Source organism: Cervus elaphus, chromosome 18 (genome assembly GCF_910594005.1).
Source record: "Cervus elaphus chromosome 18, mCerEla1.1, whole genome shotgun sequence".
Classification (NCBI taxonomy): domain Eukaryota; kingdom Metazoa; phylum Chordata; class Mammalia; order Artiodactyla; family Cervidae; genus Cervus; species Cervus elaphus.
Genome location: NC_057832.1, coordinates 34,509,449 through 34,529,531, shown reverse-complemented (window position 1 = coordinate 34,529,531; position 20,083 = coordinate 34,509,449). Strand labels below are relative to the sequence as shown.

Sequence of the window (20,083 nt, the reverse complement as noted above, 5' to 3'; positions counted from 1 at the left end):
AATTGTGCACCGAGGTATGCAGGGCAGGAAGTCCAGAGTGGAGCACGTCAGAAGGTTCTGGCATACTTCTTTGAGAAATAAAAGCTACTGAATGATTCATTGAATAGATTCGGTAAGCTGGGAGAGAGTTTGGGTGGAATAGGTAATAGTAACTAGTAAAAAGTATATTCATTTGTTTGGGTTGCAAAACAAATATCACAGACTGGGTGTCTTAATAGAAATTTATTTCCTCATAGCTCTGGAGGCTAAAAGTCCAAGATCAAGGTGCTGGCAAGACTGGTTACATTTTGAGGCCTCTCTCCTTGACTTGTACATGGCCACCTTCTGATGCCTTCACGTGACTTTCTATCTGTATGCACACATGTCTATTCTCTCTCTCTCTTTCTCTCTCTCCTCCTCCTCATCTCTTTCTCCCTCTCTTCCCCCTCACCCTCTTCCTTCTCCCTCTTATTTTAACTCTCACTCTTGCGCTCTCTTTTCTCTCCCTGTGTATCCTAATCTCCTCTTCCATGATGACACCAGTCACACTGGATTAGGGCCCACCCTAATGTCCCCGTCTTCACTTCATTACCTCTATAAAGGTTCTAGTAGCTTCCCTAGTAGCTCAATTCATTAAGAATCTGCCTGCAACATAGGAGACCAGGGTTCGATCCCTGGGTCAGGAAGATCCCCTTGGAGAAAGAAATGACAATCCACTCCAGTACTCTTGCCTGGAGAATTCCATGGACAGAGGAGCCTGGTGGGCTACAGTCCATGGGATTACAGAATCGGACATGACTGTGTGACTTTCACTTTCATAAAGGTCCTATATCCAAAAAAAGTCCCATTCTGAGACAGTGGGGGTCTAGAACTTCAACATATAAATTTTGGGGCAGGGAAACAATTCAACCCAGAACAAAAAACTACTTAACGAATCAAAGGAAAATAAAATCCAGGGATGTAGAGGAAATCCAATAAAGGGAAAATAGCTAGAGTTTAACACATGGCTTAGCTCTGAAGAGTATGGGTTGTCATAATAACAGTGAATGTTGATTTAACCCAAATCACAATACTGCCACATTAGGAGAATGGGAAATGGAAAGTATGCCTGTGTATTGAAAGTATGGGAGTGGAGCAGGAAGGACAAAGCATTAAATCCTCATTTTTTTGTGTGGAAACTCAACAGCTATTGTCTAAAGCGGAGAAATCAAGTGGCAGAAATACCAGCATGTGACTTTGAGATATGCAGCTAAACAACGAAAGATTAGTTAAAAAACTGAAAGTTGTTGCATCTGGGGGCTAACAAATGAAGGCAGAGTGTGGAGAAATGTTGCTAATGTATAGAATTAGCTAATTCTTTAAACTATTATAATAGGGATACATATAGCTCTGTTAAAAACGTGTTTTTTTTTTTTTAAAGAGTAGGTCCCTAATATTCATTCTGTGCTTACTGTATGTGCTTTGTTCAGTACTTCACATATGCCATCAAATTTCTTCATCATGACACCCCTTAGTTATGAGGAATAAATATCCCATATATTATATAAGGGGGCTTCCCAGGTGGTGCTAGTGGTAAAGAATTCACCTGCCAATGCAGGAGATGTAAGAGATGTGGGTTCAGTCCCTGAGTTGGGAAGATCCCCTGGAAGAGGGCATGGCAACCTACTCCAGTATTCTTGCCTGGGACCCTGGTAATCTCAAGGACCCCGGTAAGCTTACAGTCCATAGGGTCGCAAAGAGTCAGAGACGACTGAGCCAACTTAGCATGCATGCATATTACATAAGAGGAATCAGAGCTCTAGACAAATATTTGCTAAATATTATCAGCTTATTAGTGACAGGATTATAACTATACCTGAGCTCCCTGTTCAATATCCAGAGTTCCAGACTCTGCCAAGAATTATTATGTAGCTATTGGTATTATTCTTTGGATTTTCATCTTTCTAAACATTATCTTATTAAATATAGGACACACTAGTCATTATTTTTTAGCTTCCCAGCACTGAATCATCCTCCCCACAATTCAAGGAATTCTTTATCTAATGAGCCTTGGTAGGTATTAGGACTTACTCCTCATTAGGCAAAATACTTGGTTTTCTAGATTTCCTGACAGGTAATGTGTGGACACATGACTAGGCTAGGATGCAATCTGACACATCCCCTCTGAACTTCAAATCAAGAACTAGTAATGCCACCCAGAGGAAATCATAATTCCAGAAGTCACATGCACCCCAGCGTTCACTGCAGCACTAGTCACGGAGCAACCTAAATGTCCATCAACAGAGGGGTGCATCAAGACGTGGTACAATGGAATATTACTCAGCCATAAAAAGAAAGAAACAGGGTCATCTGTAGAGATGTGAATGGACCTAGAGACAGAGTAAAGTCAGTCAGGAAGAAGAAAACAAATTTCACCTGTTAGTGCCTATATGTGGAATCTAAAAAAAAACTGGTACAGATTATCTTATTTGCAAAGAGAAATTGAGGCACAGATGTAGAGGACACATGTATGTACACCAAGCGGGGAGGGGGAGAGAAGCGGGTGGGGTGAGTCGGGAGATTGGGACTAACATACACACTACTGTGTATAACATAGGTAGCTGATGAGAGCCCACTGCGTAACACGGGGACTCCACTCAGTGCCCGGGGGGTGACCTCAATGGGGAGGAAAGCCAAAAGAGAGGGGGTCTGTGCATCTGTAGAGCTGACTCACTTTGCTGTACAGTGGAAACTAACGCAACACTGTAAAGCAACTATACTCTAAGAAAAATTAAAAAATCAGGAACAAGTAATGCAAAGAGGCAGAGACAGTTTTGTGTTAAGTCTGGTGGTGGCAGAGAAGGAGACAGCAGTGGAAATGGTGGCAGCAGGAATGGGGACAGGAAAAGAGCAGCACAGGTGGGGTCTTCTCTGGCTGCTTGGCGAGTCAACAGTGCACGCGGAAGCCGCTTCTGTGATGTGGCTTTGGCCGTGGCTTCTTTGATCCCAAGAATTTTCTACACTTGATTCCTAAACTACCTAATATTCACCCAGTATCATTTCAATATATTACTTTCCTGCTTAACTCAGCTAAAGCATGCTTCTGTTAAGTGCACTGCTGTTTCCTTTAACTAGCACCTTTGCAAAGTAAAAGTTCAACTTGGCAGACCTAGCTATGATGCTTAAAAAAACAAAACCAGAAGCTGAAGAAACAAAGCTTAAAAACTATTTTTGAAGGAACAAAAAAGTATCATATTAAGTAAAATATTATCATTACCCTCCCCAAACTTATAATTTATGATCCATTACATGACTTTCGTGATTCACTGACAAAATGGAAATATTACATTTATGAGAAAATATTAGAATTTTTATGTACACATTTTTCCATTCAACAAATACTCGTGGAGCAGCTACTGTGTACCAGCCCTGTGTTAAATTCAGTGGTATAGCTATGAAAAAAACAGACAAAACCCCTGTCTCTTTTCCTAGCAGGGAAAGAGAAAACAAATAATACTTACAATAAATAAATTGTGTATTAAGGAATCAGTTGATAAATGCTATGGGAAAAAAATAAAGCATGGAAATTAGGGGTGCCAACAGGGAGATAATGTTGTATTTCAAATGGGCTGGTCAGGAAGACCTCACAGAGCAGGTAATATCTGAACAAATTCTTGATGAGGAAAAGGGAGTGGGCCATGAGAATATCTATGCAGAAGCAATTGAACACTAGCCAGTGTATATAAGTCCAGAGATAATAGGGTGTTGTTGGGTCAGCGAGTTAGGGAGTGAAGGGGTATTAAGGTCAGAGAGGTAAGCTGGCAGCCTACATGTGCAGAGCCTTTAGGCTACCGAAAGAACTCAGCTGAAAATAATAGGTAACTATTAGAGATTTTGAGTAGAAGAGTAACATGTTTTGACTTAGACTTCCACAGATCACTCTGTTTACTGTCTTTGAGGGATTCTCAGTGAGGAGCAATTTTGTACCCCAGGGAGCATTTGACAGTGCCTAGAAACATTTTTAGTTGTTGCTTCTGGGAAGAAATCTGATATATAGTGTGTAGAGGCCAGGGATGCTGCTAAATATCCCCAAATGCACAATACCACCCCCACAACCAAGAATGATCCAGTTCAGAAGGTCAGTAGTATCAGAGTTGAAAAACCTTGGGGCTTTAAAGACCCCTAGACCAGAGATTAAATGACATGATACAATTCTGAAAAAGCCTATAATTATGTGTTATTTAAAGGGGTATATTATTGCATGTTTGATATTATAATTACAATAGTCCCTAAATTTACATGAAATTCTTAAGTATTAGTTGGGAACAATTTTAATAATATACACTGAATTATATAGGAGGAAAAAAAAGGAAAAATTTCAGTATACTTTTAGGATTTATAAGTTCATATATATGGTGTTCCTGTCCAATAAGTGAACATGAGGCATTCATTTGGATCAGTTTAAAATGTATATGATACTTGGAAATAGAATCTACACTTTAAAAACATTGAGAAATAACTGTTTTTGTACAATGCAAATAGATCTTCATTTTCATGTTTTTCCCTCTTTATTCCATGTTCTTGATATTTTTATATACATTTCCACCCCCGCCCCCCAAACAGGTTTCATTTTTTGAATCGTAACTAGATATGTTGTTGTTTAGTTGCTAGTCGTGTCTGACTCTTTTGTGATCCCATGGATTATGGCCTACCAGGCTCCTCTGTCCATGGGATTCTTTAGGCAAGAATACTGGAGTGGGTTGCCATTTCCTTCTCCAGGGGATCTTCCCAGCCTAGGTATAGAACCCATCTTCTGCACTGGCAGGCGGATTCTTTACCGCTGAGCCACCTGGGAAGCAACTAGAAACATAGTGTATATGAATTTCACAACCACGCAGTGAAATCTTATTTAGGTTACTTTTTTGAGGAAGTTTTAAATATTTGGTAAAATATAATTCTTTCAATAGAGTTGACATAAGAGAGATAATTAATATTACACTGAGATAACAGAAACACATAAAAGCCCAAAGGAATGTATGCTAGTTCATTTTATTCATTAATTTCTCATATGCTCTACCACAGGGTTTGTGATGCTCTAAATAGTTTTTTGGAACAAAGTATGGCATGTATAAATGAAATGAATTTATTCATTTATACTAAACCTGATTAAAGGAACCAACTAAACTTTCATGTTGTGAAAACTACCTGAAAAAAAAGTATTGCCGCTCAAAGAGTTCTTTACAAATATTTAAAACTGTACATTACAAATAATTATTTGACTTTTCAAATTGTGGCTTGCTAGTTTTGCACATCAATATACCTTCCTAAAATATACACATGTGTGCCCTTTACCAAATTTGCAATATGTGCTGCCTGTCTGGCAGATAGGGAAAAACAACATATCTTTATGGCACAGAAGAATGAGCTCACTCTTTCTTGAAGTGATTTTGCTTATTTTAGTGTGGAAAATGTTGTTGTAAATATTTTCATTACTTTTTAGATGGTGAAGTATGACTTTGTCAGAAGATGCATTTTCATTTAAATTTACTTTGTAAGAGTTGTCAACTATTCAGTTTTTGCTATGTGGTGGAAACTCAGATTGTGTTTTGGCTAGTTCCTTGGTGAGGCATTATACACAGGTTTCTCATCAAATGCTTACTGTAATCTGTGATAAATAGATTATACCCAAGTACTGCTAGATCTTCCAGAAATAGAAAGACACTCGAATTATGGCACTATTATACACTCATTATTAAACATCTGTTTAAAAAAAAGCTTTTGAGGAAATGAGCCAAAACACAAATAGATCAAATGTATACAGACCATCTGAAACTGTAGTATAACATGCAAATCACTTAGACCACTAATCCGAGCAGACCCAGATTCTTAGGAAAGCTAGAAAAGATGAACTGTGACCTAAAATTCCCTCAGTCAGGCTCACTGGAAGATGAGACAAGAGAGTGTTTTGAAGGCTACAGTTTATATACACCTAAGAGCAGTTGCCTCTCACTAATTACATCAGTGGAGATGAGAGAAAGATGACTCAGAAAGAGAGTTGCTACAGAACTGGTGAATATCCACACAATACAAGGAGAAAGCTAGCCCTTGGAGAGCATAATGGAGGAAGCAGGATAGCTTGAACAAACCTAGGAGAGTTGGGGCATTGCAAATCCTTAGAAACAACTTGTACCTATTTAATTTGTTGGTTCAGGGTCAGACTAGAAGCTCCAGTTTTATCACCCATTGCATAATAATGGGGAGAAGTGTGCACCCTTTGAGCATGTTCGGCTCCAAACACACCAAACCACACTCATTCATTGTCTCCCCAAACCACTGCTTTCTCTCATTCCATTCCAGGTAGTTTGCAACCACAATGCCCTCACCAGGAATATCACTTCAGTTCAGTTCAGTTCAGTCACTCAGTCGTGTCCGACTCCTTGCGACCCCATGAATTGCAGCACGCCAGGCCTCCTGTCCATCACCAACTCCCGGAGTTTACTCAAACTCATGCCCATCGAGTCGGTGATGCCATTACCAGGAGTATAGCCACTCCCTAATTCTATCTCTAGAGCAGGTACCATCATATTCATTGTTATATTCTATCAGTAGCCTAAAACAAGTACAGAATAAACCATATTAGATAGGATGCTTTTGACTATAAGTAATCTCTAAGCTCAACTCAAGAAAGTGAAATCGCTTAGTCGTGTTCGACTCCTTGCGACCTCATGGACTGTAGCCTATCAGGCTCCTCCATCCATGCGATTTTCCAAGCAAGAGTACTGGAGTGGGTTGCCATTTGCTTCTCCAGGAGATCTTCCCAACCCAGGGTTTGAAACCGGGTCTCCCGCATTGTAGGCAGACGCTTTACCGTCTGAGCCACCAGGGAAGTCAAGCTCAACTCAAATTGGCCCATAAATTAAAATACTCATTCTCTCACATATCTAGCAGTCCAGAGGTTGTAAGAGCCTCAAATCTCAATGATTCTCTGAGCTCTGCTTTTCTCAGAGCTGGATACAGCTCTGGTTGGATACACCCACCAGTTGGAAGGATGGTTTCTGGCTTATAAGCCAGGCCAGAAAATGTCCAGAGGAAACAGTGGACCTCTCTTCCAGTGCTCTTTGAGTAATAAGGAAACCTTTCACAGAAGTCTCCCAGGAGCTACCTCCAATGTCTCTATTGGAACAATTGGATTCTGAGCCCATTCATTGACTAGCCACTCACAAGGAGGATGGGGTTATCCTGACTTGTTTAAACAGTTTAGGCTCCACCCTTTGGAAGTGGGAATGGGACCACCTGCCTGAGTTAACAACAAGTGTGTACTAAAACACAAACTCAGATTCTGCTATAGAGGTAAAGGAAAATAATGGATAATGAATAGACAACCGATAAAATGATCAGTACATTTGCCTCCATGAAATTGTTGATTGAATAAATGAATAAACAAAAAGATGTGTTCATTTAGTTTTACTATTTTGTGCCTTAGTTTTTCCTAAACAGAGGGTAGGAAATAAATCTAAGAACATTTATTTGTGTTCTACAATAATGTAAGAACAATGCTGGTCACAGATTCAAACCATTGTTAGCAAAACATTACAATTCTAAATATTTATGTTCATTTGTCAATGTTGATGTTTTTCACCAAGATTCTCCATATCATTTCTATACTGGCATAGTAACTTCCTGATAGTAGTTCACCCAGAGTAATCTAGGTTGTAAAGAAAACTAATAATCACATTTTTCCATAGGAATTTTGATGAAGTACTATCATAGCTAACATGCCCATTAGAGTTTTAGATGCTGAATAAGACTTTAATTTTTTATGGAGTGTGAATACAACTTAGCAACCAGTCAACTACTGATCAACACAAAAATTCACATTGGCTTATTCACTCATCTCATGACCACTTAAAATTTATTTGAATATGATATCTTTTCAGGATTATATGGAATTGTTGTTCAGTTGCTAAGTCATGTCTTACTCTTTGTGACCCCATGGACTGCAGCACTCCAGGCTTCCCTGTCCTTCAGTATCTCCCAGTTTGCTCAATTTCATGCCCATTGACTTGGTGATGATGCCGTCTAACCATCTGAATAAATCTATTTTTAAAGAACAAAGTTAAGTGATGGCTATTTGGGAAAGAATATAGTTTGTTAAACATAAACAACCAAACATTAGAAGAGAATTTAGCCCTTTTGTTGCACCCTTTCTCCACCAATCCCTCTTCAAAACCAAAGTACAATAGTTGACAGTGTGTGTAATCCTTTCCTATGTATATAATGCATCTGTACGTCAGTTGTATGAAAATTCAGTGACTGCCTGAAGGTGGGATGGTGTCCACTATAAGAGAGCCAAAAGAATATTAAAAATCCCTAATCACACCTCTCCCTTTAGACACACTGCCAACATTTGTACATGTTCTTTCCTTCAAAGCTGAACACTGAACACCACAAGGAACACACATGAAAAACAATGATTAGTCACTTTTGCCATGCTTGATGAGTTCCATCTTTTTCTAATTGGAGGTCACACACTGTGACCCAGGATAATTTTTGGCAGAGTGTTTAAAAGTTTTGAACTTGTATGCCCTTGAGTAGTTTTTGCACTTTCCATTTCACTTGTTAGCTGCCTGGGCCTTGAAGGTGTTTGTGCTTGTTCTCCTAGAAATTATTTCAAGCTTATGCAACTTATCCTGGCACTTAATACTAATAGAACTTTTTTTCCATTTTCCACTTAGTTGGTTAAAAAAACAGACAAATTGCAATGTAATATTGAAATACTTCCATAAACATGACTGCCTAAAGATTCGGTGCTGTGAATCTGGACTATTGCTTGACAAGCAGACTACTACTGAAAACTCAAATCATTTTTTTTTAATCAGCTGGTGTTTGAAAGTTTAAATTTAGAATGCTAAGACTGGATCATCAATTTATAATGAACAAGATACAAGCTGTTGGAAAGTCAAACTTCAGAAAGTTGAGAAAGACTGACTAGCTAACTATAGTGATTGTTTTGGCTTGAATTTTAGTTCACTCCCGCTCTTTGAAGAGAGCTTGGAAGTCCAGTCAGGCCCCACTCCAGAGGAGGCAGTGGGAAGTCTCTGCCAACTAACCCTGACCTCTAAGAGCAGCTTCAAGGGCCACACTCAGTGACCTTCATGAGCATTCCTGGCAGCTGGTGACATGGTGGCTCAGTGCCTGGCACTTCCTGAAGAAGCTAGATCAGCTTGGGAGGTAATCAGTCCCTCACATGGCAGGACAATGTGTGTGAGTTCTGGGGAATGCATGCAGGACCTTTGGAGAAATGTTGATCTAGGGCACTTTACAAAGGATCCTGCCCCAAAGGGCAGTCTGCCAAGGCGAGGAGATGCTCAGATGTAAGAACGACTGGGATACAAGGTTAGGGGAGATCTGGAGTGGCCAGCAAAGAGGAATCAGAGTTGGAGAAACCTAGCAGAGGGGGCTTTGGAATAACCGAATGGGAGAAAACAATAAACTCTGAGAAATGGGAGAAAACAATAAACCAGTGGGTGCAAACTGAATAAGAACTTTGCTTTTCCTTGGCCTTTCCACTGCCTCCACACTTCTTCATTCCATACTCACTTGAGAAGGCTGGGGCAGAGGTGCGAGGCAAGAAAACAAGCAACCACATCCCCTTGCTAATGAAGAAGGCAGATGGCCATCCTCAGTCAGCCCTAGCTGAATAAGAGAGGAGAGATGGGGGAAGTCTCGTTTATGAATTAACATATTCATCTCCACATTCTCATTTCTGAACTGAGACTATGACTGTGGCTTAAAACGGACTGAAAGTTCCTGAACTACAAAAAAGAGAGAGATAAAAAGTCATGAGACTGCACAGGTTTTCTTCCAGGAAACCGGGAAGCAGCAGCTCACACTGAACAGTTTTGAAAGAACATGGGAGGAAAAAGTAAAACTCTCATCTGACAATGTCTCACAAATCGACCTATTCAATATGCATGTGTGCAAAGTCGCCTCAATTGTTTCTGGCTGTTTGCGACCCTGTGGACTGTAGCCCGCCAGGCTCCTCTGCCCATGAGGATTCCCCAGCCAAGAGCACTGGAGTGGTAGCCATGCCCTCCTCCAGGGGATCTTCCCAACCCAGGGATCAAACCCATGTCTCTTAAGTCTTCAGCGTTGGCAGGCAGATTCTCTACCACTAGCACTATACCACTTTGTATATACATATAGTTTTTTACCTACATTAAAATTAGGAGTATAAAATATTAATACTTTTAATGATCAGTTCTATTAAAAACATGAAATTAAGTTTGTAGTTTAATCATAGAGGCACGTAAAGATCAAATATCATACTACCTTGTTATGATGTAGCCATAAGTATTTTAATTTTTTAAACCTAGAAAGATCAATGACCTCTGTCAGCTCCCTAGAAAGGAAAAGAGAAAGTGAGTGTTAGCAACAATTAATTTATTCATGTCTAAAGTTGCTTATATAGCATGATTTGGGGAGAATTGAAAAGGCCTCTTTCTGTCCTTTCAAAATTATTGGCATATTTATACAGGCTAATTTCCTACATTCCACCTTTAAGACTTCATTCTTGGGTTAAGATTTTTGTTAGTCAGCAAATACTAAAAGGAGAGAAATTTATCACATTATTAGAATTTATACCTCATTATGACTGAATTTATTGGGACCTTCATTTTAAAAGACTTCACTGAGGAGAGGCCAGAGGAACAAAAGTAAGCGCAGAAGACACCAGACTTAAGGTCAGTGTGGGAAACAGCATTGGCTCCTGCTTCAACACTGCCTACCTGGTCTTTAGTTTGAGGTTGTCCAGATCTTGGCCAAACTGGATTTAAGACATGGAAACTGCAGGACCCAAGGAGGCAGAGAGTGAGTGAAGGGTTTTATTCTCCCATTGTTGTTTATAGTACATGTGTATGCTGAGTCACTTCAGTCATGTTCAACTCTTGTGACCTCATGGACTGTAGCCCACCAGGCTTCTCTGTCCATGGGAATTATGGACTTCTCCATAATTCCCATGGACAGAGAAGTCCATAATTTTTAATATTTTGCCACATTTATGTTCACTCTCTTATCTGTATACACAATTTACCTATTAGCTAGTTAATAAGTTTCTTGGTGAATTATTTGAAAATAAGTTGCAGACATGACTCCAGGGCTTTGATTCATAAATACTTCAGCACACGCATCCCTCAAATAAGGACATTCTCCTGCTTAACCACCATACCAATATCAAACCTAAGAAAATTAAAATTGAATTCAACAATATTATCTAACACACTGCTATTCATATTCAAATTGTTCCTGTTGTCCCTACATTTCTTTTATAGATTTTTTGCTTGTTTAAACCCAGAACTGCATCAACACTGATGCATTGGTATAACCCATTTTCATTTGGTATAACCCATTGTTGTTTGTTGTTTAGTTGCTAAGTCGTGTCTGACTCTCTGTGACCCCATGGACTGCAGCATGCCAGGCTTCCCTGTCCTTCACTGTCTCCCAGAGTTTGCTCAGATTCATGGCCATTGAGTTGGTGATGCCATCCAATTATCTGCCGCCCCCTTTTCCTCCTGCCTTCAATCTTTCCCAGCATCAGGGTCTTTTCCAATGAGTCAGTTCTTCACATCAGATGGCCAAAGGATTGGAGCTTCAGCTTCAGTATCAGTCCTTCCAATGAATATTCAAGATTGATTTCCTTTAGCATTGACTGGTTTGATCTCCTTCCAATGAATATTCAGGGCAGTCCAAGGGACTCTCAAGAGTCTCACAATATGAAGGCATCAATTCTTTGACACTCAGCCTTCTTTATCATCCAACTCTCACATCCATACATGACTATTGGAAAAACTATAGCTTTCACTATACAGATCTTTTTTGGCAACGCGATCTCTTGCTTTTTAATATGCTGTCTAACTTGGTCATAACTTTTCTTCCACGGAGCAAACGTCTTTTAATTTCATGGCTACAGTCACCATCTGCGGTGATTTTGGAGGCCAAGAAAAGAATATCTGTCACTCTTTCCACTTTTCCCCCATCTATTTGCCATGAAGTGATGGCACCAGATGTCATGATCTTAGTTTTTTAGAATGCTGAGTTTTAAGCCAGATATTTCACTCTCCTCTTTTACCCTCATAAGAGGCTCTTTAGTTCCTCTTCACTTTCTGCCATTAGAGTGGTATCATCTGCATATCTGAAGTTGTTGATATTTCTTCCAGCAATCTTGATTCCAGCCTATGGTTCATTCAGCACAGCAGTTTGCGTGATATACTCTGTATAATCCATTAGTCTTCCTAAATTAAAAATAGTCACCTTCTCTCCTTTATTGCCTTCAACATTTACTTTCTGAAGAGTCCAGGACAGTTGTCTGATAGAATTTCTCATATTCTTGATTGGTCTGATTGCTTCTTCATGATTAAATTTAAGGTAGATCATTTTTTAGCTACAACAGTGGTAATTACTACACCACATCAGGAGGCAAAATGATGCCACTTTGTCCCACTCTTTGTGAAGGTTGTGTGTGTATGCTTAGTCACTAAGTTGTGTTCAACACTTTGCAACCCCATGGACTGTAGCCCTATAGGCTCCTCTCTCCAGGAGAGTCTCCAGGCAAGAACACTGGAATGGGCTGCCATGCCCACCTCCCGGGGATCTTCCTGACCCAGGGATCTCTTTTCTTTACCACTGAGCCACCTGTTCACCCTGTTGGTGAAGCTAAGTTCAGTGATTTGGTTAAGGCTGTATTTTCCAGTTCTCTTCATTGTGAAAGTATCTACAAATTTTATCATTGAAAAGCAATATCTGGGGCAAAATTCTGAGTGATTTGACATTGGACATACTGCAAAATGATCACCAGATGAAATCCAATTGCTGAAACCATACAAAGTTAAATACAATATTATTGATTGTATTCTCATACATTCCATCCCCAACTTATTTTACAACTGAAAGTTTGTATCTCTTGATCATGTTCACCTATTTCATGCCCCACCCCCAAATCCCCCTCCCCTCTGGTAACTGCCAACCTGCAGAGAACAGATTGGTGGTTCTCAATAACTATTTATTCAATGGCTTTAGTTTTGATTAATAATATTGACCTGAATCAGTACATTTGGGATTATGAAATGGTAATTTTTCTAATCCTCTCATTCTTTTTACATTTATTAGCTGGTACTTGGTAAAAAAAAAGATCTGTTTCTCCCCTTTCTTTCTCTCATTCCTTCTCATCTCCACCCTTTTCAGATTTGAAAGGTTTTTTCTTAAACTTTTATCATTTTTTTAATTATTCTCAGGTTATCCCAAACAGAAGGCTTTTCAAGTGGACCACCTTGTCCTTTCGACAGGTACCATTAGTCTTCAAGCACTTCCCTGACACAACAAAATATTCTGGGTTCCTTCAAAGTAACCTGTAATATATTTGCACACATAATGCATTCTCCTCTTTCACTGAAGATGTGTAGCTAATTTCTGGGATGGCACATTTGGACACTGACACACTTATGGCACTGGACAACAATGATGATACGTCAGCTCCATTTTTTTTTTCCTGTCAAAAATAAAGCCGCCATAACGTGGTAGCAGAGAAACTCAAGCCCCATTTAGAGTGTTTCTACAAGGATTCCCAGAAAAGTTATTTTCATATATTAATGCTATAAAATATCAACTGTGTCACACCACTGTCAAATTAATTTTCTCATAATAGTTGTACTGACACTCTGCTATAGGTAATATAATAAAACGGCTCACTTTTGAGGAGAATTTAACTTAAGTCAGAAAAGGTTTATTTTGCATATGAATTTGTCCTAAATTAATAACAGGCTATTACATTTTAAGGTGAGGCCAGCGGAAGACGATAGAAACTCTACTAATGATGACAATGACTCATGCTGACAATGATACGTCAGCTCCGTTGTTACAGGATGTGTTCTCCATGATTTCTCAAGGAAACAGTGATATGATCCTTTCCATTTTCCACGGGCAACAAAGACTTAGGCAAATAACCTGATTTACCCAGTTTATTGGCATCTGGACTGTGAAACATTTTTTGTACCTAGATGTATTATATGATAACTTAGTATTCTTAGGATACAAAATGTATTATCCTTGAATTGAGAAGACCACTAATTATCCACTGTCATAAAATCAATATTTCCATTTTTCTAGTGTTTCAAAGCTTTTCCTATTGTTATCTACTTATCCTAATGATCAATAGTGTACAGTTGTTAAAATCATGAAAGGTTTAGAGATGCAATCTTTTGAAGACAAAAAAATATTTATTGTTATTGTAAGACAAACTGGTCTATAGAGAGGATCAAAGCATGACCTTAAGTTTGTCAGAATTGCCTACCATATTTGCTCCATTCTAAAAAGTTTATTTTTTAAAATCTTAAATTTGTTAGCTATTTAGTCTCTTACTACGAAGAGATTCAGGGTCATTACAAAGATAACTATTATTCATGGCACTAATGAACTAAAACATATTTAATATTTCACAAAATAAATATGTTTATTAATAAAAGATTTCCTCAAATCACCAGAGAAAAAGTGATTAACTTCATTGATAAAGTAGGATGTTTTCTTTAAAAAGTAGCTAAGTTCTGAATATTAAGTACCAGTAGAAATATGCTAAGTCTCTTTTAAAATAATACCTGGAATTCACAGAGATCTAAAGGTATGAAAGAGGAGAAAGAAAAGTTAGGAATACGATCACTGTTATGAAAATGCCCAGTGTAGCTACATAGGCATCACTGGTGCACTAGTAAAACCTGTGCTCTCAGCATCCAGCCAAGCACAGACTCCGCCTTCCACCTGGACTCTACCCCAGGCCCTGTGACTCGCTCTGAAGAAGAAGGACTCACTTTGCTGCCTGCCACGTTGAGAAGTCAGAGTGGAATCAAAGGAAATTGTCACATAAGGGAGAAGTTCTCCCACTTACCAGTAAAATTAGTATGAAGGTTATTGGCTAGTGGTTATAGCATAATCGGGGCTATTATTTTAGTACAGTGGTATAATGAGTCGTTATCCTTTAGTCACAGTAGTAATACTAACTGCACTAATGCTGATTGTTTACTGAGTACCAGACCCTTCCCTACTCTCAATTAACTCACTTAATCTTCACAATGGCCCTGTGAAGCAGGTAGTACTGTTATATGTAGGCAATAGGTTTGCCAGATAAAATACAGGATCCACAGTTACATGTGCATTTCAGAGAAACAACAAACGTCCCAATGTGATGTGGGACATATTTATACTAAAAAAATTATATTCATTTGTTTCTCTGAAATGCACATGTCACTGGTATTCTATATTTATATTGGCTAAACTGACCACCCTAATAGGTTTATGACATGCACAGGATCATCCAGTTGGAAGAGAGAGAACTGGGATTCAAACTCAGCCTGACTCCATAGTCTTTGTTTTTATCCATTTCAGGATCCTGCCTCTCCAATAGAGACTGTGAATGCCAACAAACATGGGCTACTTGCCAGTCCACACAAGGGGAAAACAATGAAAGAGAACATTTGAATCTATGAAACATAACATGATGCTCTTCTCTTTCTTACATAAAGTACACTTACTTTTGAGAAAGAAACAGCTCAAAGACATCAGCATCCCTCTTGTGGCCACATATCTTTAGCTGCTCTTCAATTGCCTGATAACATATAATTAATCTGTCAAGCCACATTCCACTGAGCAGAAATACTGAGACATTTGCAGTCAATAACAATAATGTCTACAAAAAGATCAAAAGAAAGGTGAATATGGAGGCAACTACTCTAAACTGATAAATTCCAACACAATTCAACATTACTTAATCATTTTTGTGGTTGAATTTCATTATCCTTAATCCTGAGCACAGATGTGTAAATAAATTTTAATCAAGAGAAAAAAAAATGTGCGTGTGTACTTATATACCAAAAACAAGCTTTTTATTCTCCATGAGGAAGAATAATTTGGTCTTTAAATATCTGTAAATATTTCTTTAAGCATGAAGGACTGATATTTGGTAGGTTTTCCGTTTTCACAGAAGACAGTGTCAAGGTTGGAGATGGAAGGAGAAGAGTATAATGTACCCTATAAGTTCTCAATAAATGTCAGACAAATGAATGAATGAGTGTATGAATGTTATTTTTTTTCCTCTGCAAAGAAATAGTGTCTTCATGTTTCAAGAGTTACTAATATACTTGGACCATGGGAATTTTTGGAGGAGAAGAAGCAGTTTTTATTCCCATAGGTTTTTTGTTTGAAAATACATATCCAACAACAGTTATTTAACTGCTTTGCTTTTTCTTCTTAAATTTTTTACTAAATTACAAAATAACATTTATAGGCTATGTGGTCTAAGATGATATGGAAAAATTAAAGACCATCTATAATTTGTCAATGAAGGAGTAATGCTAATAAGACACAGCAGAAGTGGAGAGTATAATCATTGCACTTGTGGAATCTGACAAACACTGTAATTATCAGGGTCAAAGCAATCACCAAATTTCAGAAATTTCAGCCTGAATTTGTTGTGGGTGGTGAGGTTTTAATGTCAGTAAGTGATTTATGGATTTTTGGACACTGGTTTTGTTATTTAGTAGGGGACATTAAAAAGTTAGATTTAACGGGATGAACAAGTATCTAGAGGTGAGGAAGACAGATATCCCAGGGATGGAGAAGAGCTGCTAATTTATACCCCAAACTTTCTTTGTGACCCTGTTAGACAAGTTGGATCTTGGGGCTTGGAGAATTTATTGGTTCAGGTGTAGGCATTTCCATTAGGGTATTTTGTGACCATGATAAATGAGCTGAATCTGGAGTTTGAAAAAACCCCATTAGACATCCACATCTGGGTATTTTAATTTAAACATTGAAACCATCAGCTTGTACTATACACAGTCAATCTCAATTTTGCCAAAGTGTTTTGAATGTTAAAGCTTGGTCAAAGTATAATTAAAATTTTGCAGCTATCCATTAAAATTACAAGATGGCTTCTAACAATCTCACAGTTTCACATCTAACACTCAGAAATACATCAGTACATACACACACAAGCAAAATGTGAATATCATTGCTCATCTCATACATACATTGTCTGTAGTTGTGAAATATGCCTAATTAATTGGAATAGGGGTTATATTAAGATGCAACTTCACAGTAGGACATATGTAGTAGCTTAAAAACAAAGAGAGATAGATGTCTAGACCTAAAAAACATCCAAAATATAATTTTAAGTAAAAATGCCATTGGCAGTATAATATTTATATATGTAACAATAGTTTTGTTACTAACGACATTTATATGCACACAAAATGCACACACTCCAAACCATTAACAAGTTATTACTTGAGATTACAAGGGACTGTCACTTTTTAGCAAATTCCCTTTTCAATAATGTTTGAATATTTTGTGATATACACATATTAATTTAGTAATCAGAAATTAATATACATTCTGAACACTTTACTCATGGAATGAATATTTCAGGACTTAAATTTTGAAAAGAAAAAGATGAAAAAGGGAAATGAAAACTCACAATATGTAAATCACTGATGTAATTAATTATTCATTTACCCAGCTCTTTATCATGGCATACTTCCTTCCAAGCAAAACTTTCATATGAATCTGGTAACAAGAAGGTGTCATAATGCCAGAGAACTCGAAAATGCTCCAAGAGGTTTCAAGTTTCAGTGAACCCGTGGTGGAACAGTTCCAGTTCCCAATCAACAAACAACTTCACTGGCAGCATATTCCTTTCATCTAAAGAGACACAAGAATTCTTTCCCTGAACTGTTTTGTTTTTTTTAAATTGTGGTAAAATATACATAATGCCGAATTTACTACTTTAACTGCACATTTTTGTGGTAATAAGTGCATTCACATTGCGGTGCAGCCATCACCACCATTCATTTTCAGTTTTTCATCTTTCTCAGATGAAATTCTGAACCCACTACCTCTTCATTTCTTTCCCTCTCTCCTCTGTTTCTGACACTTACCCTTCTACTGTCAGTTTCCATAAATTTGTCTACTCTAAGTACCTCACATAAATGGAAGCATGCAGCATTTGTCTTTTTGTGACTGGCTTATTTCACTTAGCATAATGTCTTCAAGAATCATCTAGTTGTAGTGTATGTCAAGACTTCCTTCCTTTTAAGGCAGAATAATATTCCATTGTATGTGTATACCACATTTGGTTTTTTCATTTAGCTATCAGTAACACTTGGATTGCTTCCACTTTTTGGCTTTTGCGAATAATGCTGCTATGAATATGGGTGTACAAATATCCGAAACCCTGTTTGCACTTCATTTGAGTATATATTAATACTCAGAAGTGGAATTTCTGGATAACATGATAATTGTATGTTTAACCTTTTGAGGAACTGCCATACTATTTTTAACAATAGCTGTATGCAGCAGCATACTTTTACATGAACATTTCTACCGAAGTTTGTCCAAACAGGTCATTCAGCTATTTATTGAACCACAAACTACTGTGGTTCAGGCTGTGACTAGTTTAGTCTATGGCTAGCTAGTAAATGTAGCAACGAATCAGGTACTATGTCTATTCCCTGTAAGTAAACTTTGAATAAGAGAAGGAAGGATACACAATGTTGCAAAAGAAGGTTGCAAATGTTAAGCGCTATGAGAGAAGAAAAATACCACTCTAGTGAATTCAGAGGAGTAAGAAAGTACTGTGAACCCTGGGAACTTTGAGAGGATTTTAGGGCAAGACTGACAAGTGGGCTCAGTCTGAATGATGAGGAGAATTTAGACAAAGATTTTGATGGATGGGTGTTTTAGTTACAGGGAAGGAAGTACACAAAGGAGGGAAAGCAGGGGAAGAACGTACAAGGCATTAGGCTGGTACAGTCTTTGGCTGCAGGGAAAAGGAATACAGCAAGCAACTGTGAGGGATCCATTTTAAAAGGTGAATTGGGGTCATATACTTGTGCTCACTTTGAAATTTAGGCTCAGAAGTATGTACCTACTGCTCAAAGAAAACTTTAATGGGTCTTAAGAATTCTAACTTAAAATCACATATTTTATGTAACCTAAAATTAAATTTAATTTTGTATATATATAAATGAAACACTAACAGCATGGTAAGATCAGTGTAAGGAAGTCTAATAAAGTTCTGATTTTTCCCATGACAACTATATCAATGCTTTTAAATAATATCCAATATCAAGTTATTTTAAAATCATTTTTCCTCCTTCTCTTTTGGTGCCCTTGCTTTGTTGGGCTGTAAAAGAATGGACTTAATAACGACTGGCTAATTAATCAATGGACTCAACTCTGGGAAGTTTGCAGAGAAATATTATAGGATTTTTAAACAGGAAAAAAGATGTGACAAAGCATGCCATATCTCATGGCCTAGGGTGCAGATAGAACTGCAGACAGGAAGCAAGGTTGCCTCTGGAAAATCAAGTCAAGATCTGATAAGCCTGCCCCAGGGATAGAAGCAAGTGAGAATGAGCAGGGAACAGGGATGACATGTGAGCTACAGAGAGAATTGATGAGAACTGGCAGGTAACCGGAGGCAGAGAATAAGGGCAAGGGAAGCCACTGGTGATGATGATGATGTGATGACACGATGATGAGAAAGGTGACCGGGAGGGAAGATGCATGCAGTGGACAAAGCGTGAACCTGAGGCACTGGTGGAAGAGGTCAAGGCGACCACCAGAAAGTTGCAAGTGGGAGAGCGAATCTCACCAGAGTGTCAGGATAGGTATGTCCAGCCTGGTCGTCAGCCAGCACAGAGGAGAAAGTGGGACCCAGGGAAGACCATCCTGAAGTGTCTACATTTGGAAGGAGGAGTAGAGAGCCAAGCTGCGTAAGAAGATACATGAGGGATTGTTATAAAGTTATGAAGAGAAGCAAAAAGACAGTGGGAACAGAGAGGGAGGGTTTCAAGAAGGTAGAACTTGAATCTGCAATATTGTGTAGCATGGTAGAGAATATCACACAGAAAAGGTATTCAATTTGCAGAACAATTTCAGGAATCTGATAAGGGGAAAATGTTAGCTTTCAAATTAACTGATTGATGAAACAGGAAAATAAAAACAACCCAACACAAAACTTGGATGTAGATCGTTCTAGCATAGAGAAGAAAAAAAGCAGCTACTTCCACTGCAGATACCT

At 38.3% G+C, this 20,083-nt stretch overlaps 1 protein-coding gene across 1 annotated transcript in view; it reads right to left on the bottom strand.

Moving 5' to 3' along the window:
• LRRC72 (leucine rich repeat containing 72) overlaps nucleotides 1–20,083 on the bottom strand; it is a 144,536-nt gene that overhangs the window by 27,169 nt on the left and 97,284 nt on the right. The window contains exons 6-7 of the mRNA XM_043872973.1: nucleotides 15,534–15,607; nucleotides 10,291–10,360 (exon numbers count right to left, since the gene is read on the bottom strand). Of these exons, the coding sequence (XP_043728908.1) occupies nucleotides 10,291–10,360; nucleotides 15,534–15,607 (144 nt within the window). The remainder of the gene's footprint in view (nucleotides 1–10,290; nucleotides 10,361–15,533; nucleotides 15,608–20,083) is intronic.